This window comes from Xyrauchen texanus, chromosome 42, assembly GCF_025860055.1.
Source record: "Xyrauchen texanus isolate HMW12.3.18 chromosome 42, RBS_HiC_50CHRs, whole genome shotgun sequence".
NCBI lineage: Eukaryota > Metazoa > Chordata > Actinopteri > Cypriniformes > Catostomidae > Xyrauchen > Xyrauchen texanus.
In genome coordinates, this window is record NC_068317.1 from 6,654,413 (window position 1) to 6,676,990 (window position 22,578).

At 45.0% G+C, this 22,578-nt stretch overlaps 1 protein-coding gene across 1 annotated transcript; it reads left to right on the top strand.

Moving 5' to 3' along the window:
* Positions 1–238: 238 nt before the first annotated feature.
* LOC127635338 (NXPE family member 3-like) lies at positions 239–9,473 on the top strand. Its single transcript, XM_052115293.1, has 6 exons — positions 239–522; positions 6,328–6,743; positions 6,833–6,903; positions 6,998–7,201; positions 8,060–8,400; positions 9,123–9,473. Exons 1-6 carry the CDS (start codon positions 250–252, stop codon positions 9,315–9,317), a joined length of 1,500 nt encoding a protein of 499 aa, XP_051971253.1. The 5' UTR covers positions 239–249; the 3' UTR covers positions 9,318–9,473.
* The last annotated feature ends 13,105 nt before the right edge of the window (positions 9,474–22,578 follow it).

The window sequence follows — 22,578 nt, forward strand, 5'->3', positions numbered from 1 at the left end:
ACGCTTTCACTAATAAAGTTGACGTGTTGTCTTAAAGGTGAAATTATGGTGATTGTGTTCATAAAAACTTTGTAAATTGCAATTTACCAAACAAGAACCCATATTATAATTGGATGTGATTGACATTTGGTTTTCTTTCAGGCTCTATTGGGACTGATGAAATCTAGAATCCAAGTGAAAAGATTTTATCCCCCCAGCCCTAAACATGCTCTTCAAAATAATAATTCAAGTATAATCTCAAAGCCTGACATGGAAATCAGTCATGAGGATATGGGAATCAGTTATGATGAGTGGGAAGGTCTACAGAAGGCTCTGGACTGGCCAGGTCCAGATCAAGAAATCACTCAGCTGAATCTGAGCACAAGTCCAGTTCACTCAACATTCTCTATTGTGGGACTCAATGAGACTTACAAAGTGGGAGAAAAGATTCATGTTACTATCACAGCCAGAGACCACAACAACAACCTGAAAGCTTATGGAGGAGACTTTTTCCAAGCAAAGCTTTTTAATTTGAAGTTAAAGGTATGTTTAAGCATTTTGGTGAACATACATTTGAAAATTATTGAAAAAGAATGTAGACATGGTATAAAATCTGCTATTTTTATACATTTATAAATGTATAAAACATCTACCTACATCAGCCTCATACCCATGGATCTTTTTTTATTAAATTAATAAATGCAATAATGTGGACTGGACTGGATTAGTAGATCAGTTTTTAAATAACCTGCAGTTGGTTATCATTACTCAGCGAATACGTAGCAGTGGGAGTCAGACATCAGCCATGGCCGGAAATGGATTTGGCAGGCTCTGGTAACTTTGGGATATATATCCGATGTTTAGACAGAGAAATAAAAAAGAATATATCAAATAACTGTTGGTTATCATTACTCAGCGAATACGTAGCAGTGGGAGTCAGACATCAGCCATGGCCGGAAATGGATTTGGCAGGCTCTGGTAACTTTGGGATATATATCCGATGTTTAGACAGAGAAAGAAATAGAATAAAATTAGCGTAGAGGCCATTCAATTTAAAGCAGGGTTAAAGAATAAGAGAAGTTTTTCTGGTTCCGACTAACCTAACTAAAGCAGCATAACTATGAATTGATGGATAAAATAGATGTATGCATGGTTGAAGAGATAAGTCTTTAGTTAGACTTAAACTGAGAGAGTGTGTTTGAGTTCCGAACACTTCTAGGAAGACTATTCCATAGTTTAGGAGCCAAATATGAAAATGATCGCCCTCCTATTTTTGTTCCAATCATTAGTACCTCTGTTTTATTGGAATTTAGTAGAAGGAAATTTCTAGTCATCCACTCTTTGAAATCATTTATACACAAATTTCGTCTGGTTTTGAAGAAATATAAAGTTGGATATTGTTGGCATAATAGTGAAAACTAATTCCATGGCTCTTGATAACGTCTCCCAGGTGAAGCATATATAAGGAGAAAAGCAGATGCCCTAAAACTGATCCCTGTGGCATTCCATACTTAAATTTAATTTGATCTAAGAGTTCCTCATTTTCACAGACAAAGGGTATTAGTCACAGAAATAGGACCTAAACTAAGCTAATGCCTGTCCACAAATGCCAACATATTTCTCAAGCCTATCCAAGAGAATGTCATGATCTATGGTGTTGAAGGATGCACTAAGATCTAAGAGCACTAGAAGAGAAATGCAGCCACTATCAGTTGATCAGAGCAAGTCATTTGTAACTCTGATGAGTGCATTCTCTGTATTCTGACTAAAATTCTTCACATATACAATTTCTCTGTAAAAATGAACATAGTTGGGAGGACTATACCTGTTCAAATATTTTCGACATAAATGGGAGATTTGAAATTGGACTATATTTAGCCAAATTTCCAAGATCAATCTGGGGTTTCTTAATAAAGAGGTTTGATAACGTCTTGTTTACGGATGTAACCTCCATTCCATGATGGAGGGAACGAGATGTTGTGTCGGAGAAGCGACACTAAAGGGGTCGCACACCGCCGCACCGCGCAGCGCCATGTCTTTAAAATTCTAACACATTATTCTCTATGAGTGTACACACACCGGCGGCACCATTCGCCGTCTGTCCGCGGCGCCCAGCTACGGCTCAGGACCTTGTTCAAAACCCTGCCGCACCACAGAGCGCCATTTACATAGTTGTATATTAAATGTACATTTATTCGTCTCAAATCGTCGTTAATATACATACTGACTTCACCCTACATTTAGTTTAACATTCCTAATTTAACAGCTTGAATAAAGTCATATTGGAAAAAATATATAACAAACATAGCCCTTTTAAATCTTTCATTTTCCCCTGTTGTGCCATTTTTCAATACTCTACCATACTAACCATACACTCTTACATAACATATTGTCAGTTACGTATATAATAAAAAGAATATATCAAATAACTTGTTTGGTTAACGTTGTCACTCGGGTTAGCTAAACGCTAGCTAAATAAATACTATTGTATGTAACATAGTTGCCAAGACAACGGATAACGTTACAACAAAATAACAGACTTAACAACGTGATAGACACTTTTACTCGATTAACGATCAAACATCAGCTATTAAATTAACATAAAAAATAAATAATACATCAAGTTAAAACTCACCCATCATGCAGCTCTTCTAGACTTCTACCAGGAGTTCGTTCAAAATTGAGCTCAGCGAATAGAATGTGCGCGTCCGGTGTGCGATACCTGTGAGTTGTTCTAGACGTGGCGCTGCGCTTCGCTCGTGCGACCCTTAGGGTCTCTTGGCCAATATGCCTCTGATCTATGAAAAGGCCAATGAGGTTGGCAGACAGTATTGCTACCCCTCGTATCCGAGCGGTGATCTCAATCAGTAAAAGTGTCTATCACGCTGTTAAGTCTGTTATTTGTTGTACGTATCCTGTCTTGGCATCTATGTTACATACAATAGTGCCAATGTTAGCTAACGTTGGCAACGTAACCAAACAAGTTATTTGATATATTCTTATTATATCGAACTGACATATGTCATGTAGAGTGTATGGTTAGTATGGTGAGTATTGAAAATGGCAACAGGGAAAATGAAAGATTTAAAGGGCTATGTTTGTTATATATTTTCCATATGACTTTATCAGTTAGATTAGTTTTCTGACCCGGTATGCCGAAAATCGTTGTCCTCAGATTTCTGAGGTGCGAATGGTCGGACTTACTACAGTGGCTTGGCTCAGCAATGTGGCCGGGAGGACACAACGTCTTGTTCCCTCCAACTTGTGTGTATTGCTCTTTTAGTGAAAGTATACTTTTTTTAGAGAAAATCACTCTTCGAGTTTGGCTTCTGCACTGTCGAAGTGCCCAGAGGCAAACTCTACTGCCATGCAAGGAAGGAGAAAGCCACTGTAATGCGCCGTCAATCCAACAGCATGCAGAGCATCAGAGGAATACAGGAACGGGTGCGACTCGTAGCAAACAGCATGCACAACCATCGGCTCCGAAGAAAATTTCTGAATGAACTCTATGTATTTCCTCGCCTTTATACCCGTATATCTGGGGGTGGGGTATGCAAATACTGTCTACCAACTTCTCATTGGCCTTTTTTCATAGATCAGAGGCATATTTGGCGCTCAAGAGAGACCCCTAGTGTCGCTTCTCCGACACAACGTCGAGAGAGTGACAGACGGGGAACTGTCAGTTTCTTGGGACATGCCCTAAGGATAATTAGTTACTAATATTAAGAAGAGGTTCTGAGATTACAGCAAACACCTCTTTTAGGAGGTTTGTCGGTATTGGATCTAACATGCATGCTGTTGAATTAGATGTTTTAATCATTTTTATTAGCTCTTCCTGACCTTTAACAGGGTTGCTCATAGGGGATAATTTGAGTCTTCTGAGGTGCTGTGGCAGACGGATGCATAATTCCAATTTTGTTTCTGATGATTTCGATTTAATCAGTAAAGAAATTCAAAAATTCTACTAAGTAAACTACTATGTTGCGATGGAATATCTGGTTTAATTTAAGTTTTATTCCTAACCAAATTAACCACTGTACTGATTAAAACTTTACTTTATAATACTTTAGTGAAGTTAGTTTTATTACATTTCTTTAAAAACTAAATACATGATTGTAAAGCAGTCAATGGAAAGGAGGAGGCGAGAACCGGCTTGACGATATAAATAATATTTTAATGATTAACTTAAACAAAAACACTCACATGACAGACATGTCCGTAAACTCTCTCTCTCTCCCGCACAATCCTCCGCAGTCGGCCTTTATCCCTCTCGGAGGAGATCCTGTAGCGGCGTAGGGACCAGGTGTGTAGAATTATGACCCGGCTCCGCCCTGCCACATTCCTCCCTCGTTCTCTCAGGCAGGGGAGCCCCCTTCATGACGTACACCCCCCCTCTTTCCCTGGGGAAGGGCATGCCCGAAGCCCCGTCTGCCGGCAGGTCATCCCCATGGCGGACGGAACGCCCTGCCACGTTCTCGGAGAATGGAAGGGGTCCCCCCCGCTCCTGGCAGCAGTTCTCCGACTCCAGGCGGTCGGCAGCAAACCCCTCCCTGCTCGTGGTCGTCGGCCGTCCTCCGCTTCCAGGTGGCCGGCTCCTCGTCCCCCGGCAGATGGCCACGGCTGCTCCTTTGGGGTGGATGTTAGTGGTGAGAACTCTACTACGGCGTATCCCTCTGTAACACAGTTAAAGGATGGGCAAGGAGGCGAGAACTGGCTTGTCAACATAAATGATATTTAATGAAAACTTAAACCAAAAGCATACACAAACACACACATGACGGACATGCCCGTAATTCTCTCTCTCTCGAACCATCGTCACCGGCCGCCTTTATCCCTCTCGCGCCTCATCAGGCCAATTGGGGACCGGGCGCGCGATATTCCGACCGGCCCCACCCCCCCTCCGCTCAAAACTCCTCCCGGCGTTATCTCAGGCTGGGGTGCCACCGGCATGACGTACACCCCCCCATCCCGGGGTGTATGTTGCGTCCCGCGTGGTCATCCCCGCCTTCCTCGCCCTGGGAGGAGACAGGAGAGGAAGACAACAACAACAAAATAGGCGAGGGAAAAGGCCAACACAGAAAAGGTGCGACAGAGAGAGAGAGGAGAGAGAGAAAAAGCTCACTCACCGGTTCTCTGATGTACCGTCGCGTGGTCCTCGAACACTCCTCCACACTCAGGTGGACGACAGCCGCTCCAACCCCGGGCGAACCGAAGTGAAACCATCGACCCCAGCGGGCAGAACGCGCCTCCGCTTTTCTGGCAGCAAATGGGGACACTCCTCCGCCCCTGGCAGCGGCTCTACCGCTCCGGGCAGACGGAGAGTTTCTTCCCTCCTCCCCTCACGGACGGCGGTCTCCCTCGACCCCTCCGCATTTCTGGGGACGGCAGGGCACTCCTCCGCCCCCGGCAGCGGCTCCTTCGCTCCAGGCAGTCGGGTTATCCAGTCCCCATTTGCCCCGTGGACGACGGCCGTTCCCCGCATCCGGGCGGTCGGGCTACTCAGTCACCCGGAAGATGGCAACGGCGCTCCCCAGGGTGGACGGCAGTGTCGAGGACTCTGCGATGGGCATCCCTCCTCCCCGGGCTTCGGCACCAATGTAACACAGTTAAAGGATGGGCAAGGAGGAGGCGAGAACCGGCTTGTCAACATAAATGATATTTAATGAGAACTTAAACCAAAAGCATACACAAACACACACATGACGGACATGCCCATAATTCTCTCTCTCTCGAACCACTGTCACCGGCCGCCTTTATCCCTCGCGCGCCTCATCAGGCCGATTGGGGACCGGGCGTGCGATATTCCGACCGGCCCTGCCCCCCTCCGCTCCACACCCTCCTCCTTCCCGGATTTCGGCACCAGTGTAAAGCAGTCAATGGAAACAATATAAATAATATTTTAATGGTTAACTTAAAAAAAAACAAACACACACACATGACGGACATGTCCATAAACGATCTCTCCCGCACAATCCTCCGCAGTTTGCCTTTATCCCTCTCGGAGGCTTGATTAGCCTGATAAGGGACCGGGTGTGTAGAATCACGACCCGGCCCCGCCCTCCGCCCTGCCACAATGATTACTGTATCTAGTGAAATTTAAACGGAATGCTGATTGTTGGCCTGAAATGAAGACTGTAAAGGGGCTGAATAATAACACATTCAGTTTAATGGCACAGACATTTGAGGGTCACTCACATCACCCCCTTGAGTACTTTCTTTTGTTACCGTCACATTAACACAACAAACATGGTCAGCGAGTTAAACACTGCATGTTGACCAAGCACTCTCATATGCATTTGTATGCTTGTTTTCATAGTTCATAACAAACACTTGTTCTTGTTCTTAAAGGCAGGTGTGTTTGGGGAGGTTGTGGATAATCGTAATGGAACTTATTCTGTTGCTTTTCTTCTGCCATGGGAAGGCCAGGCACAAGTGTCTGTACGTTTGATGCACTCCAGTGAGGTTATACAGATACTTAAAAAATACGGTGAGTCATCATTCCCACGAAGCCACTATAAAGGTCACTTTGAGGGGACAGGACCCAATGGAGCATGGATCAGAGAAGTAGTAGAATGTAATCTTAAATGGGGCCCAGATGGAAGTTGGATTAAACGGAACTGCTGCTGTGAGTATAAGGATGTCAAAACAGGGACAGTGTGGCAGTGTGAGAGACCAAAGACACTTTCCTGTGACTACTGGGTGTTTCATGAAGCAGGAATTTTTCAAAGCCCATTAAACCCTTTTGAGAAGAAACTATATGCAAGGTAATTGGAAATAAGAGTCACTCACTTGAAAACAATCATACACGTTCCTAAAAAAAATATATGTATTCATAGCATGATGTATTATACAGGACGGTTACAAACAAACATATTACTGGAGACACACGTGTAATAAATGTCCTCCCCAACAATGCAGACCTAGGTATGTTCATGTCTTATAAAGCTGGTGCCTGAAACTAGTAATAAATAACTAACACACTTTTTCAGTGCATGTACAATACTTTTTTTTTATTTAGGCTCGAAAGACAGATGTAGATCTGGCCTGACAACACCAGTTCCCGCAGGGTTCTATTTTCAAGATATCTGGAAGTCTTTTGTGTGTAAAACTAAACACTTCAATCATACAGAAATGGGAAATTGTCTTAAAAACAAGATTGTCTACATGATGGGAGACTCCACCACAAGGCAGTGGTTTGAGTATTTCCTACGAACTGTGCCAGGCAAGTCATTTAACAGCAAATACAGGTTAACTTTTGGGGTGTTGATGTGTAGTGGTTAGAGATATGGGCTGGTAACCACATGGTTCAAACCAGTACTTATTTGTAAATTATGAGATCCAAGACCAAGAACAGATTTGGCAGTTTCAACATAATCGCATGACACGTGTGTCTGTACTAATTTGCACAAGATGGCAAGATCATATCATATCATATGACTTGGCTCATAAGAAAAGGTACAGCTTTTATTTCCATAGAGACCAAACAATCAACAAATAGAATTTCAAATCGATACAATACAGGGATCATATTTTAGCTAACATAATTTAGGTTTAGCACCTTATTTAAATGTAGGGTTTGGCTAAGGGTTTAGACGTTATGGGTGGGTATAGGTTTGAGGTTTTTGTAAGGGGAATCACTAGACTAGCTGCCGGGTCAAATTCGGATGTGCCAAATCTGGATCCAGCTTGTTCCGGAACAAATTAATCCCTGGTTCAAATCCAAGTAAGAGTGAACTACTTTAATTGTACTGCAAGTTTCTTTGAACAGATTCAAGGGTGCAGCCACCCATTTACAGGGGTGCATACATTTTCAACATAGCCCCCCCACCCCTCTTGAATGATTCACCCTGGCTAAGAGCCCCCCTTTTATGTTGATTTGGCATGCCCCTTTGTGTGGCTCCTTTTTGCATTGCATATGCAGCATGCACCATTATTTCACCACTAGTTTAATCAATAAAATTACAAACAATACAAATAACATAACATTAAATTGTCAAGTTATGCCAGGCTTTATGGCAAGAGTGAAAACACATATTACTATTATACTGTATAATGTGACTGTACCTTACCTTTTTTTTAGGCCTGAAAAGAATGGATCTCCATACAAATCCTAAGAATGGACCCCTGATGGCCGTAGAGTTGAAAAATAATATTATTGTTCACTGGAGGCCACACGGTTATCCTCTGCGATTTCGTAAAATGCCAGCTGCTGATCTGCATTATATCAGCAATGAAATTGACTATATAACAGGTGGCCATCATACAGCTTTTGTCTTCACAATCTTTGCCCACCTGGTTTGTCATCCGATAACATTCTATGTGCATAAAATTGCCAAAATTCGTCAGGCTGTCCTTGCACTACTGAAACGTGCACCAATGTCTACTGTCATCATCAAGTCGGGTAACACTGGCTTCACAAAGGTACACTGCACTTTTAAACAATTGTTGTTCTTATAATTAGAAGTGCCATGGGACCATAAATTCTTAGAATGAGCACATACCTTCTATGTACCCATCCACACTAATACGTCTTTGGTTGAAAACCATTTTCTGTCAACATGATCGAACAGGAATTTGACATCCACACCATTCTACTGAGTTACTGAGAAGCAATATCTCTCATCAGACATATTTGCACCAACTGAAATGTGTTCCCCTTTTCCTGTTGTGCAAATGATAGCATGTTGAGTGAGCTGTTGAGCATGTTGTGCTAGCTGTTGAGCATGCTGTGCAACAGACATGTTGGTTCTGGACCCATGGAAACTAGGAAGTAATTGGGTTCACAATGACTCAATCATAAGCGCAATGAGGGTGTTTCATTTTCCCTCTACTGTAAGATTACATTTGTACTCCACTGATAGTTAGGTTTAGGGCTGGGGTTTGGGTTTGGTGGTAAAGTAAATAAAATGTGCTTTCCTTTTCACTATATGAAATCATTGATAACCAAATACAGCTCACTTTCATTACATCCCTCTTTGGACCTTTCACCCGAAAAATAGAGCTCACTCTAGCCCATGCGTTCAACAAAATTCGAGTGTAAGTCACAGGGGCGTGGTTTAAAGTTTGTAATTAGTGTGGATGTGCCCTATAACTGAGAGGAGTACTTTTTGTATGTTTCTTGACAGTATTGTGTTTTGTTGCAGGATGAATATGGAAATGACTGGTACAGGATGCAGCTGAACACTGTGATGAGGGAAATGTTCAGAGACATTGCAGTGGTCTACTTGGATGTCTGGCAAATGACTTCCTGTCACTACACAGTTGAAGACATTCATCCAGCTGGTGTCATTGTCAGCAATGAGATTGATATGTTACTATCATATATCTGCCCTAACTGACACCATATGTAAATATTTGCATTGTTAGTGCCTTGCTCTTGTTATAAGTAGATCTCCCTATTGAAAAGACTAGCATTCTAGCAGACTAGTTGTTCTGGAGGTCTGGTCACCAGCATAGGCTCTTGTGGCAGCGGGGTCTTGGTCGAGCGTCTGTCTAGAGGAAGAAAGAGCGGTAAGGGCGCTTACACCTGAGTTAAATTATGCCCAACACCTGTTTCTGATTACAGTGAACACGGGGAGAGTGGCATAAGAGAGTGAGAGCAAGCCAGAATGGAGGTGACAAAGCTGACTGAAAAGATTAATTGTGATACTAATTTACTCTGTGGCCATGGAGTCTGTGTTTGTGAGAAATTAAAAGACTAAATTTTAACCTTCTCCAATTGTCTCCTGACCCTTCCTTTGCTGGAAAGGAGAGTATTACACTGGTGCCAAAACCCAGGAAAACTATCCAGAGTGATGGAAGGCAGTCGGTACAACAGTCAGCTCCATTCTGGCTTGCTCTCACTCTCTTATGCCACTCTCCCTGTGTTCACTGTAATCAGAAACAGAAATCATAATTTAGCTCAGGTGTAAGCCCCTTACTGCTCTTTCTCCCTCTAGACAGACACTCGACCACGCCCCCGCTGCCACAGCTATTAAACTAGCTTCACCAAAAAGACCTCCTTGGTCAACCAGCTCCACTAGAAAGACAAACCATCACTAACCAGCCTGAACCTTGTTTCCCAAAAGCATTGCAAGCCTAAGTAGAATATAGAATCCAACTTGTGATTCTTCTTAGTTTTGTGGCCATTTCCCTAAAGCATCTTAAATTAAGTAGTTTGAAAGTGTTCTGGAGTAATCGTACACAGCCAAGAGCATTGTGAGGACACAGACTTATGCAGACACCTGCAGGACAAAATTAAACTCTACGATTTAAATACCAATATCTACACTTGTATGCTGAGACTTTAATATCAGGATATATGTGTTTTATTGATTTGTATTATTATTATTATTATTATTAAATACATACAATAGATAGTCTAAATGGATGAATAGATTTACTAGTATGTCAATAAAGTTATTTCTGTGGGACAATTTGTGGAATGATTCATGCAGACAACTGTATAAATTAAAATTAGAAAGAGAAGAAAAAAGTAATTTACTTGCTGCCGTGCATGAAAATCCGTATATATTTTCTCATCATACCTTTTGTTATGTATACCCTGTCTTGTTCCACTGTTGCCCTTTTGTTTACCATTTTTGTCACTTTTGTACTCCTTAGTTTTCACTTTTGTCCCTTTTGTAGCTCCACAGTCTTGTTTTCCCTCGTGTTCACTGTTCATTTTTTTCACCTGCCCTTGTTAATTTGCCTTTGGTTTCTGTTAATCTCCTTGTTATCTTGTTTGAGTCCTGTTTGTTCATTGGCCCCTTTGTCCCACATTTATGTATTTAAACCCTGTCTGGTTGTTCAGTCTCTGTCAGTCGTTGTTTGTTAATGGAGGTATGTTGTTAGCCTGGTATGTGTTCCCTGCCTGAGTTCTCTGTTTGTGTTCATCGTGTTTAGTTTTCAGTTTTATGTTTTATTTCCCCATTGAGGGTTGTTCCTTTGTGTTTACTTGTTTGTTTATTTAATAAATTCTTAACTGCATTTGGATCCGCATCTCCTCGTCTGCCTCTCTGCTCAAGCGTTACAGAACGACTGACCCAACAATGGATCCAGCGGTTCTCCGGGCAAGCTGCCGCCTCCTGGACCTGAAGCAAGGAAGCTGCCCGGTGGAGGATCACATTAGGGACTTCCTGTACCTGGCGGGCGCCACCGACTTTCCTGACTCCTCCCTGGTGGTGTTTTTCCAGGCTAGCCTGACCGGTTCGCTCCAAGAGCGGTTGCCCATGACGACGCGTGGCTGGACGCTCTGCGAGTTCATGGAGGAGACACTTCTGGTATGCGGCTCGCTGCTTACTGTGGGTGTGGTTGAGGATCCTGCCTCTACTCCCACGGCGGTGACCCTCCAGTCGTCCTTGGCTCGTCCTCTTCCACCTGCCCCACCGGTCTGCGAGCCAGAGCCTACGCCTGCCCCGGTCTGCGAGCCAGAGCCTACGCCGGTCACCGTCAGCGAGCCTGAGGCCACGCTGACCAGGAACAGTGTCCCAGCTTCGCCAGTCGCATCAGCCCGGAGGAAGAGGAGAAGGGGAAAGGTCTCTGCTCTCCAGCCTCCGCCTGCCGCAGCCCTGTGCCCTAAACCCCTCTTGGCTCTGCTCTCAGCGCCCAGCGAACCCAAACTGGCGCATACCACGGTAACCCAGCCAGTGCCTGTCGCCTCAGAGGTCAGTGAGCCAGTGCCTGTAGCCTCGACCGTCCCTGAGCCAGCGCCTGTAGCCTCGACCGTCCCTGAGCCAGCGCCTGTAGCCTCGACCGTCCCTGAGCCAGCGCCAGTAGCCTCGACCGTCCCTGAGCCAGCGCCAGTAGCCTCGACCGTCCCTGAGCCAGCGCCAGTAGCCTCGACCGTCCCTGAGCCAGCGCCAGTAGCCTCGACCGTCCCTGAGCCAGCGCCAGTAGCCTCGACCGTCCCTGAGCCAGCGCCAGTAGCCTCGACCGTCCCTGAGCCAGCCAGTAGCCTCGACCGTCCCTGAGCCAGCGCCAGTAGCCTCGACCGTCCCTGAGCCAGCGCCAGTAGCCTCGACCGTCCCTGAGCCAGCGCCAGTAGCCTCGACCGTCCCTGAGCCAGCGCCAGTAGCCTCGACCGTCCCTGAGCCAGCGCCAGTAGCCTCGACCGTCCCAGAGCCAGCGCCAGTGGCCGTGACCGTCCAAGAGCCAGCGCCAGTGGCCGTGACCGTCCAAGAGCCAGCGCCAGTGGCGTGACCGTCAAGAGCCAGCGCCAGTGGCGTGACCGTCCAGAGCCAGCGCCAGTGGCGTGACCGTCAAGAGCCAGCGCCAGTAGCCGGGACTGTCCTAGAGCCAGTGCCTCTCGAGCCTTCCAGGGCTCCTCCTCCCGAGTCTTCCAGAGCTCCGCCTTCCGAGTTACCCGAGCTTTCCAGAGCTCCGCCTTCCGAGCTCCGCCTTCCGAGCTTTCCAGAGCTCCGCCTTCCGAGCTTTCCAGAGCTCCGCCTTCCGAGCTTTCCAGAGCTCCGCCTTCCGAGCTTTCCAGAGCTCCGCCTTCCGAGCTTTCCAGAGCTCCGCCTTCCGAGTTTCCCGAGCTTTCCAGAGCTCCGCCTTCCGAGTTACCCAAGCTTTCCAGAGCTCCGCCTTCCGGGCTTTCCAGAGCCCCACCTTCCGAGCTTCCTGAGCCTTCCAGGGCTCCGCCCCTCAAGCCTTCCAGGGCTCCGCCCCTCAAGCCTCTCGAGCCTTCCAGGGCTCCGCCCCTCAAGCCTCTCGAACCTGCCAGGGCTCCACCTCCCAGGCCTCTCGAGCCACCCAGGGCTCTGCCTCTCGAGCCTTCCAGGGCTTCGCCTCTCGAGCCTTCCAGGGCTCCGCCCCTCAAGCCTCTCGAGCCTTCCAGGGCTCCGCCCCCCGAGCCTCCTATGGCTCTGTTCCCAGAGACCCCAGGGCCTTCTAGGGCTCCGCTTCTGAAACCTCCTCGGCGCCACCCCCTTGGCCCCGCCTCCAGAAACTTCCAGGTCTCCGCCTCTTCAGCCTCTTACGGCGCCACCTTCCTCGGCCCCGCCTCCTGGGCCTCCTGAGCCAACCCCGGCTGCGCCTTCCTCAGCCCGTCTCCTAGCTCTTCCAGGGCTCCGCCTCCAGAAGCTTCCGAGCCTCCCACGGCTCTGCCTCCCGAGCCTCCCATGGCTCTGCCTCCCGAGCCTCCTCACGGCTCTGCCTCCAGAGACTCCAGAGCCTCCTACGGCTCCACCTCCAGAGCCTCTTAGAGCCTCCTACGACTCCACCTCCAGAACCTCCCACAGCTCTGCCTCCTGAGTCTTCTACGGCTCTGCCTCCCGAGCCTCCTATGGCTCTGCCTCTCGAGCCACCCGAGCCTCCGACGGCTCCGCCTCCAGAGCCTCCTGAGCCTCCTACGGCTCCGCCCTCAGAGCCTCCCGAGCCTCCTACGGCTCTGCCTCCCGAGCCTCCTACGGCTCTGCCTCCCGAGCCTCCTACGGCTCTGCCTCCCGAGCCTCCTACGGCTCTGCCTCCCGAGCCTCCTACGGCTCCTCCTCCAGAGACCCCAGAACCTTCCAGGTCTCCGCTCCTAAAGCCTCCTACGGCGCCGCCTACCTCGGATCCACCTTCTGAGCCTCCCTCAGCTCCGCCTTCTGAGCCTTCTAAGCCATCGCCTCCCGAGCCTCCCTCGCCTCCGCCTCAGAGGTCCTCCTTGGCTCCGCCGGCCTCCCCAGTGGCCACTCCTCCTCCCAGGCCCCCTGAACCGGCCCTTGCCCCACGGCCATCTCCTAGGCCACCAAAACCGGCCTCTGTCCTGTGGCCCCCTCCCAGGTCCCCTGAACCGGCCCTTGGCCCACGGCCCCCTCCCAGGCCCCCTGAACCGGCCCTTGCCTTATGGCCAGCCCCCGGGCCATCTAAACCTGTCCCTTTGTGCCCCCGTGGACTGCCTAATTGCCCCTTGTGCCCCCATGGACTGTCTCATCTCCCTTTGTGCCCCCGTGGACTGTCTCATTTTCCCTCGTGGCCCCCCTTGGACTTCCTGCCTGCCCTTTGTGCCCCCTTGGACTTCCTGCCTGCCCTCTGTGCCCCTTGGACTGCCTCCTTGTTCTTGTGCCCCCCCGGTCGGTCTGTCTGTCTGCCCCTGGTGCCATCATTTTGTTCTCTGTGGGTTTTCTGTCTTTTGTCTTGGGTTTTTAGGATCGTCTGGAAGCCGATCCTTTGAGGGGGGGCTCTGTTATGTATACCCTGTCTTGTTCCACTGTTGCCCTTTTGTTTACCATTTTTGTCACTTTTGTACTCCTTAGTTTTCACTTTTGTCCCTTTTGTAGCTCCACAGTCTTGTTTTCCCTCGTGTTCATTGTTTTCACATGCCCTTGTTAATTTGCCTTTGGTTTCTGTTAATCTCCTTGTTATCTTGTTTGAGTCCTGTTTGTTCATTGGCCCCTTTGTCCCACATTTATGTATTTAAACCCTGTCTGGTTGTTCAGTCTCTGTCAGTCGTTGTTTGTTAATGGAGGTATGTTGTTAGCCTGGTATGTGTTCCCTGCCTGAGTTCTCTGTTTGTGTTCATCGTGTTTAGTTTTCAGTTTTATGTTTTATTTCCCCATTGAGGGTTGTTCCTTTGTGTTTACTTGTTTGTTTATTTAATAAATTCTTAACTGCATTTGGATCCGCATCTCCTCGTCTGCCTCTCTGCTCAAGCGTTATACCTTTACATTTATTAATTTGGCAGATGTTTTTATCCTTGTCTCCTCTTCCTCTCTGATACCCAAAGTCTCTCTCACCAGCACTACAAGCTTTGTAGCACTGCACATGCAGCATCACAGTCACCATTATCACTTTTGTGAGTAAAAAGCAGACCTCCGCAGTATTGGTGAATGTCCCTAAATCACGTCTTCCAAGCGTCTCCTTATTTTGCAATCCACGATAATACAGAATAAAATTAAATGAAAGCTTGTAACTAGCAGGACCATACACAGCTTTTATACTGAGAGGAATTTGTGAAAACTAAATATTGTCTGATGAAGGTCCTGAGGATGTCTGAGGAAGGCCCTGAGGATGGCTGAAACATCACTGTTTTTAAACCAATTAAGCTAAGGCCTATTTCTGTAGTGAATGTTGCACCTTCTTTCTAAAAAGCATGAACATTTGAATTTTGGTTACACCTCCTCTTCAGTTGGTTGAGCACCTTTTTCAAATCTTTGTGGACTTTGAAGATTTTGAGGTCTGCTCCCAACAATGGCAACAGGTACAAACAGAGAGGTAGATCCCTCTAAAGAAATTTTAGATGCTGTTTTGAGTGACAATACTTTTGAAAGTGCTGTCCTACAAGAATCTCTTCTTGATGATGGACAAGAGTCACAATCACCTTTGAGTGATGATTGGAAAGATTTTAAGTCACAATTAGACAGGACCCTTCTGCATAGGAAATACCTTAAATGGAAAATGATCCCTAGAGGTTTGCATATCCAAAAGGCACCACTATTTGGGAGAGATAATGATGAGTTCTCAAAGATCTGGGCTGAAATTACTTTTTACAAAATAAAGAAACAATCTGAAAACTGACATTAACAAGATTGAAATGGCACTGACAGATGTAGGGCCTTGCCCCACTAAAAATGGCAGCAGAGACAGCTAACCGAACATGACTCTACCCACCCTAGCAACCGGGCCAATTTGTTGCTTAGGAAGCCTGACTGGAGTCACTCAAATGTTCAATTGCTGAGCTGACTTATGAACTTGCCAGCTTAATCCTGAATCTACTTCTATTCTAAAAATGGTCTGCTTGCTATTATAACTCATATTTCCTACCTGATCAACAGTAGTTCTGCTTCCCTTATCATAGAGTTCTGCATTCCTGCAGGACCCGATTAGATATCTTGTGGTGTGGCATTACATTTCCAAGTTGAATGCAGGAGCAGATGGTACTTCCATGAGATTTGGACAGGAGAGTGCGGCCAGAGAATAGCTTGAAAAATATGTTGTGGGAATATTTATTATTATTATTATTATTATTATTAATGAATGAATGCAAAAAAGACAAAAAAACACCATATAATAAATGTGCTCACTGTAAGTGCATCAAAATTATCCAATATTTAGAGCAGGTAGGTAGTCAACGTGGCTTTAGAAAAACACTTTAGGACACCATGTCTTCAAAAGATGTGTTACTCTGACTAGAAAATGGTTAATTTTGTGTTAAGAAACCAACCTCAAGCAAGCCAGATGGGCATCATGTCATGCATCATCTGATAATAGCAATAACAGAAACATACATTTCTTTTGTGTAGACTTGTTGTCTATTTGTATGGCTTTTGCCATATATGGAAAACAATTGCAGGGTTGCGTGAATAGTCAGGAAGACAATCGCTGCGGGCAGAGCATGGGTGAACATGGATTAAAATTCAGCAGGAGCATTTGAGTGTGGGATAGAAATTTGCGGGAGAGGGCGGGTGCGTAATGGAAAAAACAATCCTGTGCAGACCTTTACCTCAGCACTTAAAATTGCTTAAAACTGATTGTACCATTCTCAAGACACCTTGTTTATTTCCTTCAGTATCACAATTAGTAGGCTAGTAGGGGACGCTAAATTTTATGTGTCTTATACTTTGAAGTCCTGTCCTTGTTTCTTGTTTCCCATGTGTGTCTTGTTAATAAGTCTTGATAACCTTGTAAGTCAGTTTACATATAGCTCTCTTGTTTTATGTGTCTTTGTTAGATTAATGTGGCAGCAAGTCACACATGTGCAAGTTTCAAACAAGTCTCAAGTCAGCAGCGTATACAGTTACAAAAGCCCATTTGTTTTGAGCACCACACCTTAGGTAAGTAAAAATATTTAAATTTTGACAGACGGAACGATAAAGTGGCCGTAGTAGATTGTGGCAAGGCGGAGGGCGGGCGGGTCGCTACACACCTGGCCCCTATTCAGGCTAGTTAGCCCTCGAGAGAGATAAAGCCCGACCGGAGATGGCAGTCGCGACAGAGAGAGAGATTCTACGGGCAGCTGCCCGACACCTGTGTGTGTTTGTCTTTTGGTTCAGTTCCTAATTAAATATTATTTATGTTATCAAGCCAGTTCTCACCTCCTCCTTTCCATTAATGCCTTTACACTGGTGCTGAAACCCGTGAAGGAGGAGGGATTCAGCCGTAGTGGAGTTCTCGCCACTACCATCCACCCAAAGGAGCAGCCGCGGCCTCTGATCTGCCGGGGAGGCGGCTGTCGTCCATTAGAGGGTGGAGGAGGCCAAGGACAAAGCTGCAGCGTGTCGGAGAACCGGCGAGTAAGTGTTTTTTCTCTCTATCTCCTCTCTCTCTCCCACTGCCGCTCGCGTTGGCCTTTTCCTTATCTTTTGAATTTGACTGATTTTTGTGCGGTACTTCACAGTTACAGTGAGTACACGTTATTTTTAATTATTATTATTGTTTGCCTCCCCTGTTCCCTCCCAGATTCGGAAGACGGGGATGACCTGCCGGCAGATGGGGCGGAAGGGCACGCCCCCACCGGGAAAGGGGAGGTGGTGTACATCATGCCAGGGGCTCTCCGACTTGATAGAAAGACGGATGAATGTGGCATGGTGGAGGGCGATCCATTAATCCCTTTACATAGCTCTGCAGTGCATCAGCAATAGAATGGGGCATCTGGTTTATCCGACGCACCACATCAGCTTTATTCATTGTAAATGGATCACGTCCAGTGTAGACAGTGATTATAAACAATCACTGAAATGTTATGTTTTGTTGAAAATATTTTTTACAAACATACGAACCATTTACCATGGTTACTAACCAGTGCTTCTCCCAAAAGGGGAGGGAGGAGGGGGGGTTACAGATTTTCAATTAAAACTGACATTTATCATTTCTGCGGTGTGCTGCGAAAACAAAGCAATACAAAAATAAATAAATAAGTAAAAGTGAGATGCTGGTGCAATGGCCAAACACGTTCATCTAGGGCATCATTACTAGGAAGGCACCGATACCACTTTTTCTCTTCAAAATCCGATACCAGTGTTGTTGTTTTTTTTTTTGCATAATCAGTTTATAATATCTTTACATTATTGTGTGGAACTAATTGGGTGTACTCTTTAATATGTAAAGAAACACAAACCTCTTACTACACATTAGTTCAATATAAATGTATAGCTTATTAAGAAACACTTTAACTAGTATACTGGATAATGTAGCAGCAAAATTAACAGTAATTCCAGTATAAGTCATCAGCAGTTTTATTTTTGCCTTTTTCTTAATTAAATCTTTTTTTTTTTTTCAACTTGCATCTGGATTTCAGATCTCTTTTTTGTTCAATTTAGTTGTAAGACATCAGTCCACTTTTCTTTCACACAGTTATTTTTTGAACCCATTCAGCTTATATATTATTATAATTTGTAAACAAATACTAATGATTACAATAATAATAATAATAATAAATTGGTATTAATCTTATTATTATTGACTTTTAAATGTTAAAAAACAGTAATATATTTCAATTGTGCACTTTTTAAACCCTCACGTTTTTATTTTGACATTCTGAACTCTCCAGGAAGTGCAATTCTAAATGCATTTTATAAGTGAACTGAACTTTTGAGCATCTACATCTGAGATGTTGTTACGTGAGTAGTGCTCAAATATTGCGCACTGCTGTGAAGGCTGAAAATACACACGAGTGTGTGTGTAAACAGAGCAGTTCCATTCACTGATGCTCTGGAGCTGGGCATGCATTTTATATATTTACTTATAAAACACAGCCTTCTGTTATTCACAGAGCTATCACATGTCTTTTAGTGGCTTTGAAAATGCATGAGTCATATGAACCTCTTTAATGGTATTTGAATGGTTCCTTTGTCATTTTTGGAGCTTGACAGTAACGAACATGACTAACACACAGTATCAGTATTAATACACACACACACACACACTCACACACACACATATACACACACACACACACACACACACACACAAATTGCGTCTTTTCCCACCTTTTCTATTCTGTCTACATCTACCAAACTGTGATCCTAAAATGTGTTGCTTTAACAGAATATTTTGGTTTAAAAAATATTTTTTATTCACCAATTTGACGGACTGAGTGACTTATACATTATACGTCAGGGGTGTCAAACTTGGTTCCTGGAGGGCCACAGTCCAGCAGTGTTTAGCTCCAACCCTAATTAAACATCTGAAGCAGCTAATCAAGGTCTTCAGGAGTGCTTGAAGATTTCAAGGAGGCATTTTGGAGTTTGACACCCCTGTTATACAAGATTGTTGCCGACCAGATAAATTGATGACCCAGTAGAAGCCTCAGTCCACCGGTCACTTCGGCAGTGAACTGAAGAAATGTGCATGTGCACGCTATGATCTACCAAAGACAGCGCCAACTGCTTTTCAACAAGGACTAGCCAAAATAATTCCGGTTTACTGTCATTTAAACACAATGAAAAGCAATGAACAAACCGACATGAGATTCCTTTTAGTAAAATGCAGTGCAACATTTAACATACATTCAAAAAGACATATGACACAAGCTGTTCTATATCTGCATGACAGGCAATTGCAAACAATATATTGGACATTTAGTAAGACTGCATTTACATGCCAGTGGCTAAAGCTTTTGTTTTACTCCACTATGGAGTTACAGGCAAGTTTTTACATGCTGTTATTTTTAAGGAAATCCATCCGATGGATTGATTTATCCATCATCCACACTAAAATAACTGAGAATTCTGCTTGAGAGGTTGCCTTTGCTCTTAGATTAAATTCAAATTTGGTAGAACTGGTGTGCCTATTTTTATTTAAACAAAAATGTACTTACCTTTTTGTGCAATATTATTATGCCAGGAGTGAGCAAGAGAAGCAGAAAAACATGATTTTTAAAAAGAAGCACATTTATCTGTCAAAATTTTGGATGGCATTTGATCATAGAGCGCGATACATGGACATGGAGCAATACGTTGTTTTCGAAACAATAAAAGAGTCTCTCTCAGGGAAGAAGACATGACTGTAGAAACTATGTCGCATTTTCCAGGATATTTTTCAGTGACTATTGAGAGGATAACTTCTTAAAATGCTAAATCTCTAAATGATTATAGATAACGTTACATGTAGAGTATTTAACGTCCCTGCTGAAAAATCCAGCTAAAACCAGCCTAAGCTGGTTGGCTGGTCTTAGCTGGTTTAAGCTGGAAGTAGCTGGTTTTAGTTGGTCTCCCAGCCTGCCTTAGCTGGTTTTAGCTGGTCTCCAGCCTGGCTTAGCTGGTCAAGCTGGTCTCCCAGCCTGGACAAGTTGGTGGTCAGCTGGTCTCCCAGCCTGGTTTAGCTGGTTTTAGCTGGTCTCCCAGCCTGGCTTAGCTGGTCAAGCTGGTCTCCCAGCCTGGCTTAGCTGGTTTTAGCTGGTCTCCCAGCCTGGCTTAGCTGGTCAAGCTGGTCTCCCAGCTAAAACCAACACTGACCAGCTAAGACCAGCCTGACCAGCTAAAACCAGCTAAGACCAGCCTGACCAACTAAGACCAGCTAAGACCAGCTAACACAGTACCAGTTACGTAATTTTTCTGTACTTTTTGGTAATTTCATGACTTACTAACTGGTAGCGTAACTACAGCGTCGCAGGCCCGTAATTTCATTACCATTAAATTACCAATTCACAACGTTGTCATTACGGGCTCCTAATGTTGCAAGATAACCAAGAACGTTTCAGTTACGTAATATATTCAGTAATTTTGTGTGCAATTGTATGACTTACTGGCAATGAGACTGCAATGTCCCAGGCCCGTAATTTTACCACCTTTCACGTAATAGCATAAGACAAATTGCATTTGTTTGTTTGTTTTTGTTGCTGTTGCATAACACCAAGTGTTGTACATCTGGAAGACAGTTACATTTTGCAAAAAGGGGTCATATGAAATAAAATGTTAATAGTAATGTATTTCATGCATTCTTTGTTTTGTATCCGTTTGCTTTACAGTCTCAGACGATTAATTATTTGGACATTACATTTTTGAATCCTCTGCAACAGAATACAAACCTCAATTTGGGAGCCTGACATGTCAAATTCCTATGCTTTGTGGAGGTCCTCTGGATAAAGACAACACACACATATATTCAACTTTATGAAGGCACTTTATTTAGACCAGGATACACAATTTCTGTATCAAACAGGCTTCTGTATCAAACAGGCACAAAGTTAATCACACATTAACTTTGTGTGGAGGAACTAATGTTGACTTTGACATTAACTGTCAAAACAAGTGGTTTTTATTGTCGTTTCAACCATATACAGTTAGTGCAGTACACAGCAAAACGAGACAATGTTCCTCCAGGACCATGGTGCTACATAAAAACAACAAAGGACCAACACAGGACCACATGAGACAACACAACGAAATAAAATACCTATATAAACTACCTATATATACCTATATAAAGTGCACGTGCAAACATGTGCAAAGTACGGGACAGTACAACAAATTACTGACAATGAACAGGACAATAGACACAGTGCAGCGCCGATCAGTACTCAGTAGTGCAAAAAGATGACAGTTTCTAAAAATGTAAACATAACATACTATGAGATAATGTTCTATGCACATAGCGGTTATTGAGGTAGCAGACAGTTATAAAGTGACAGTTATTAAAGTGCAACTCAGGACACGTGTGTGTCAAACCAGTCTCTGAGTATTGAGGAGTCTGATGGCTTGGGGAAGAAGCTGTTACACAGTCTGGCCATGAGGGCCCGAATAGCTCGGTACCTCTTGCCAGGCGGCAGGAGGAGTAAAGAGTTTGTGTGAGGGGTGTGTGGGGTCGTCCACAATGCTGGTTGCTTTGCAGATACAGTGTTTTTTGTAAATGTCTTTGATGGAGGAAGAGAGACCCCAATGATCTTCTCAGCTGTCCTCACTATCCTCTGCAGGGCTTTGCAGTCTGAAACGGTGCAAGTCCCAAACCAGGCAGTGATGCAGTTGCTCAGGATGCTCTCAATAGTCCCTCTATAGAATGTAGTGAGGATGGGGGTTGGGAGATGTGCTTTCCTCAGCCTTCGAAGAAAGTAGAGACGCTGCTGGGCTTTCTTGGTGATAGAGCTGGTGTTGAGGGACCAGGTGAGGTTCTCCGCCAGGTGAACACCAAGGAATTTGGTGCTCTTGACGATCTCCACAGAGGAGCCGTCGATGTTCAGCGGAGTGTGTTCACCTTGTGCTCTCCTAAAGTCAACAACCATCTCTTTTGTTTTGTCGACATTCAGGGACAGGTTGTTGGCTCTACACCTGTTCGTCAGCCGCTGCACCTCCTCTCTGTATGCTGACTCATCGTTCTTGCTGATGAGACCCACCACGGTCGAGTCATCTGCGAACTTGACGATGTGGTTCGAGCTGTGCATTGCTGCACAGTCGTGAGTCAGCAGAGTGAACAGCAGTGGACTGAGCACACAGCCCTGGGGGGCCCCAGTGCTCAGTGTGGTGGTGGAGATGCTGTTCCCGATCCGGACTGACTGAGGTCTCCCAGTCAGGAAGTCCAGAATCCAGTTGCAGAGGATCAACTGGATCCTCAGGGATACAGTAGGACATTTAATGATAACAAGGCAGTAAGTATACTGTATGATATGACATTTTGAAAAGGAACCACGATGCACAAAATTGCTATGTACACAAATTTTACTTAAAGGGATACACTTTAATGATTGCAGGATCTGTACCTTAA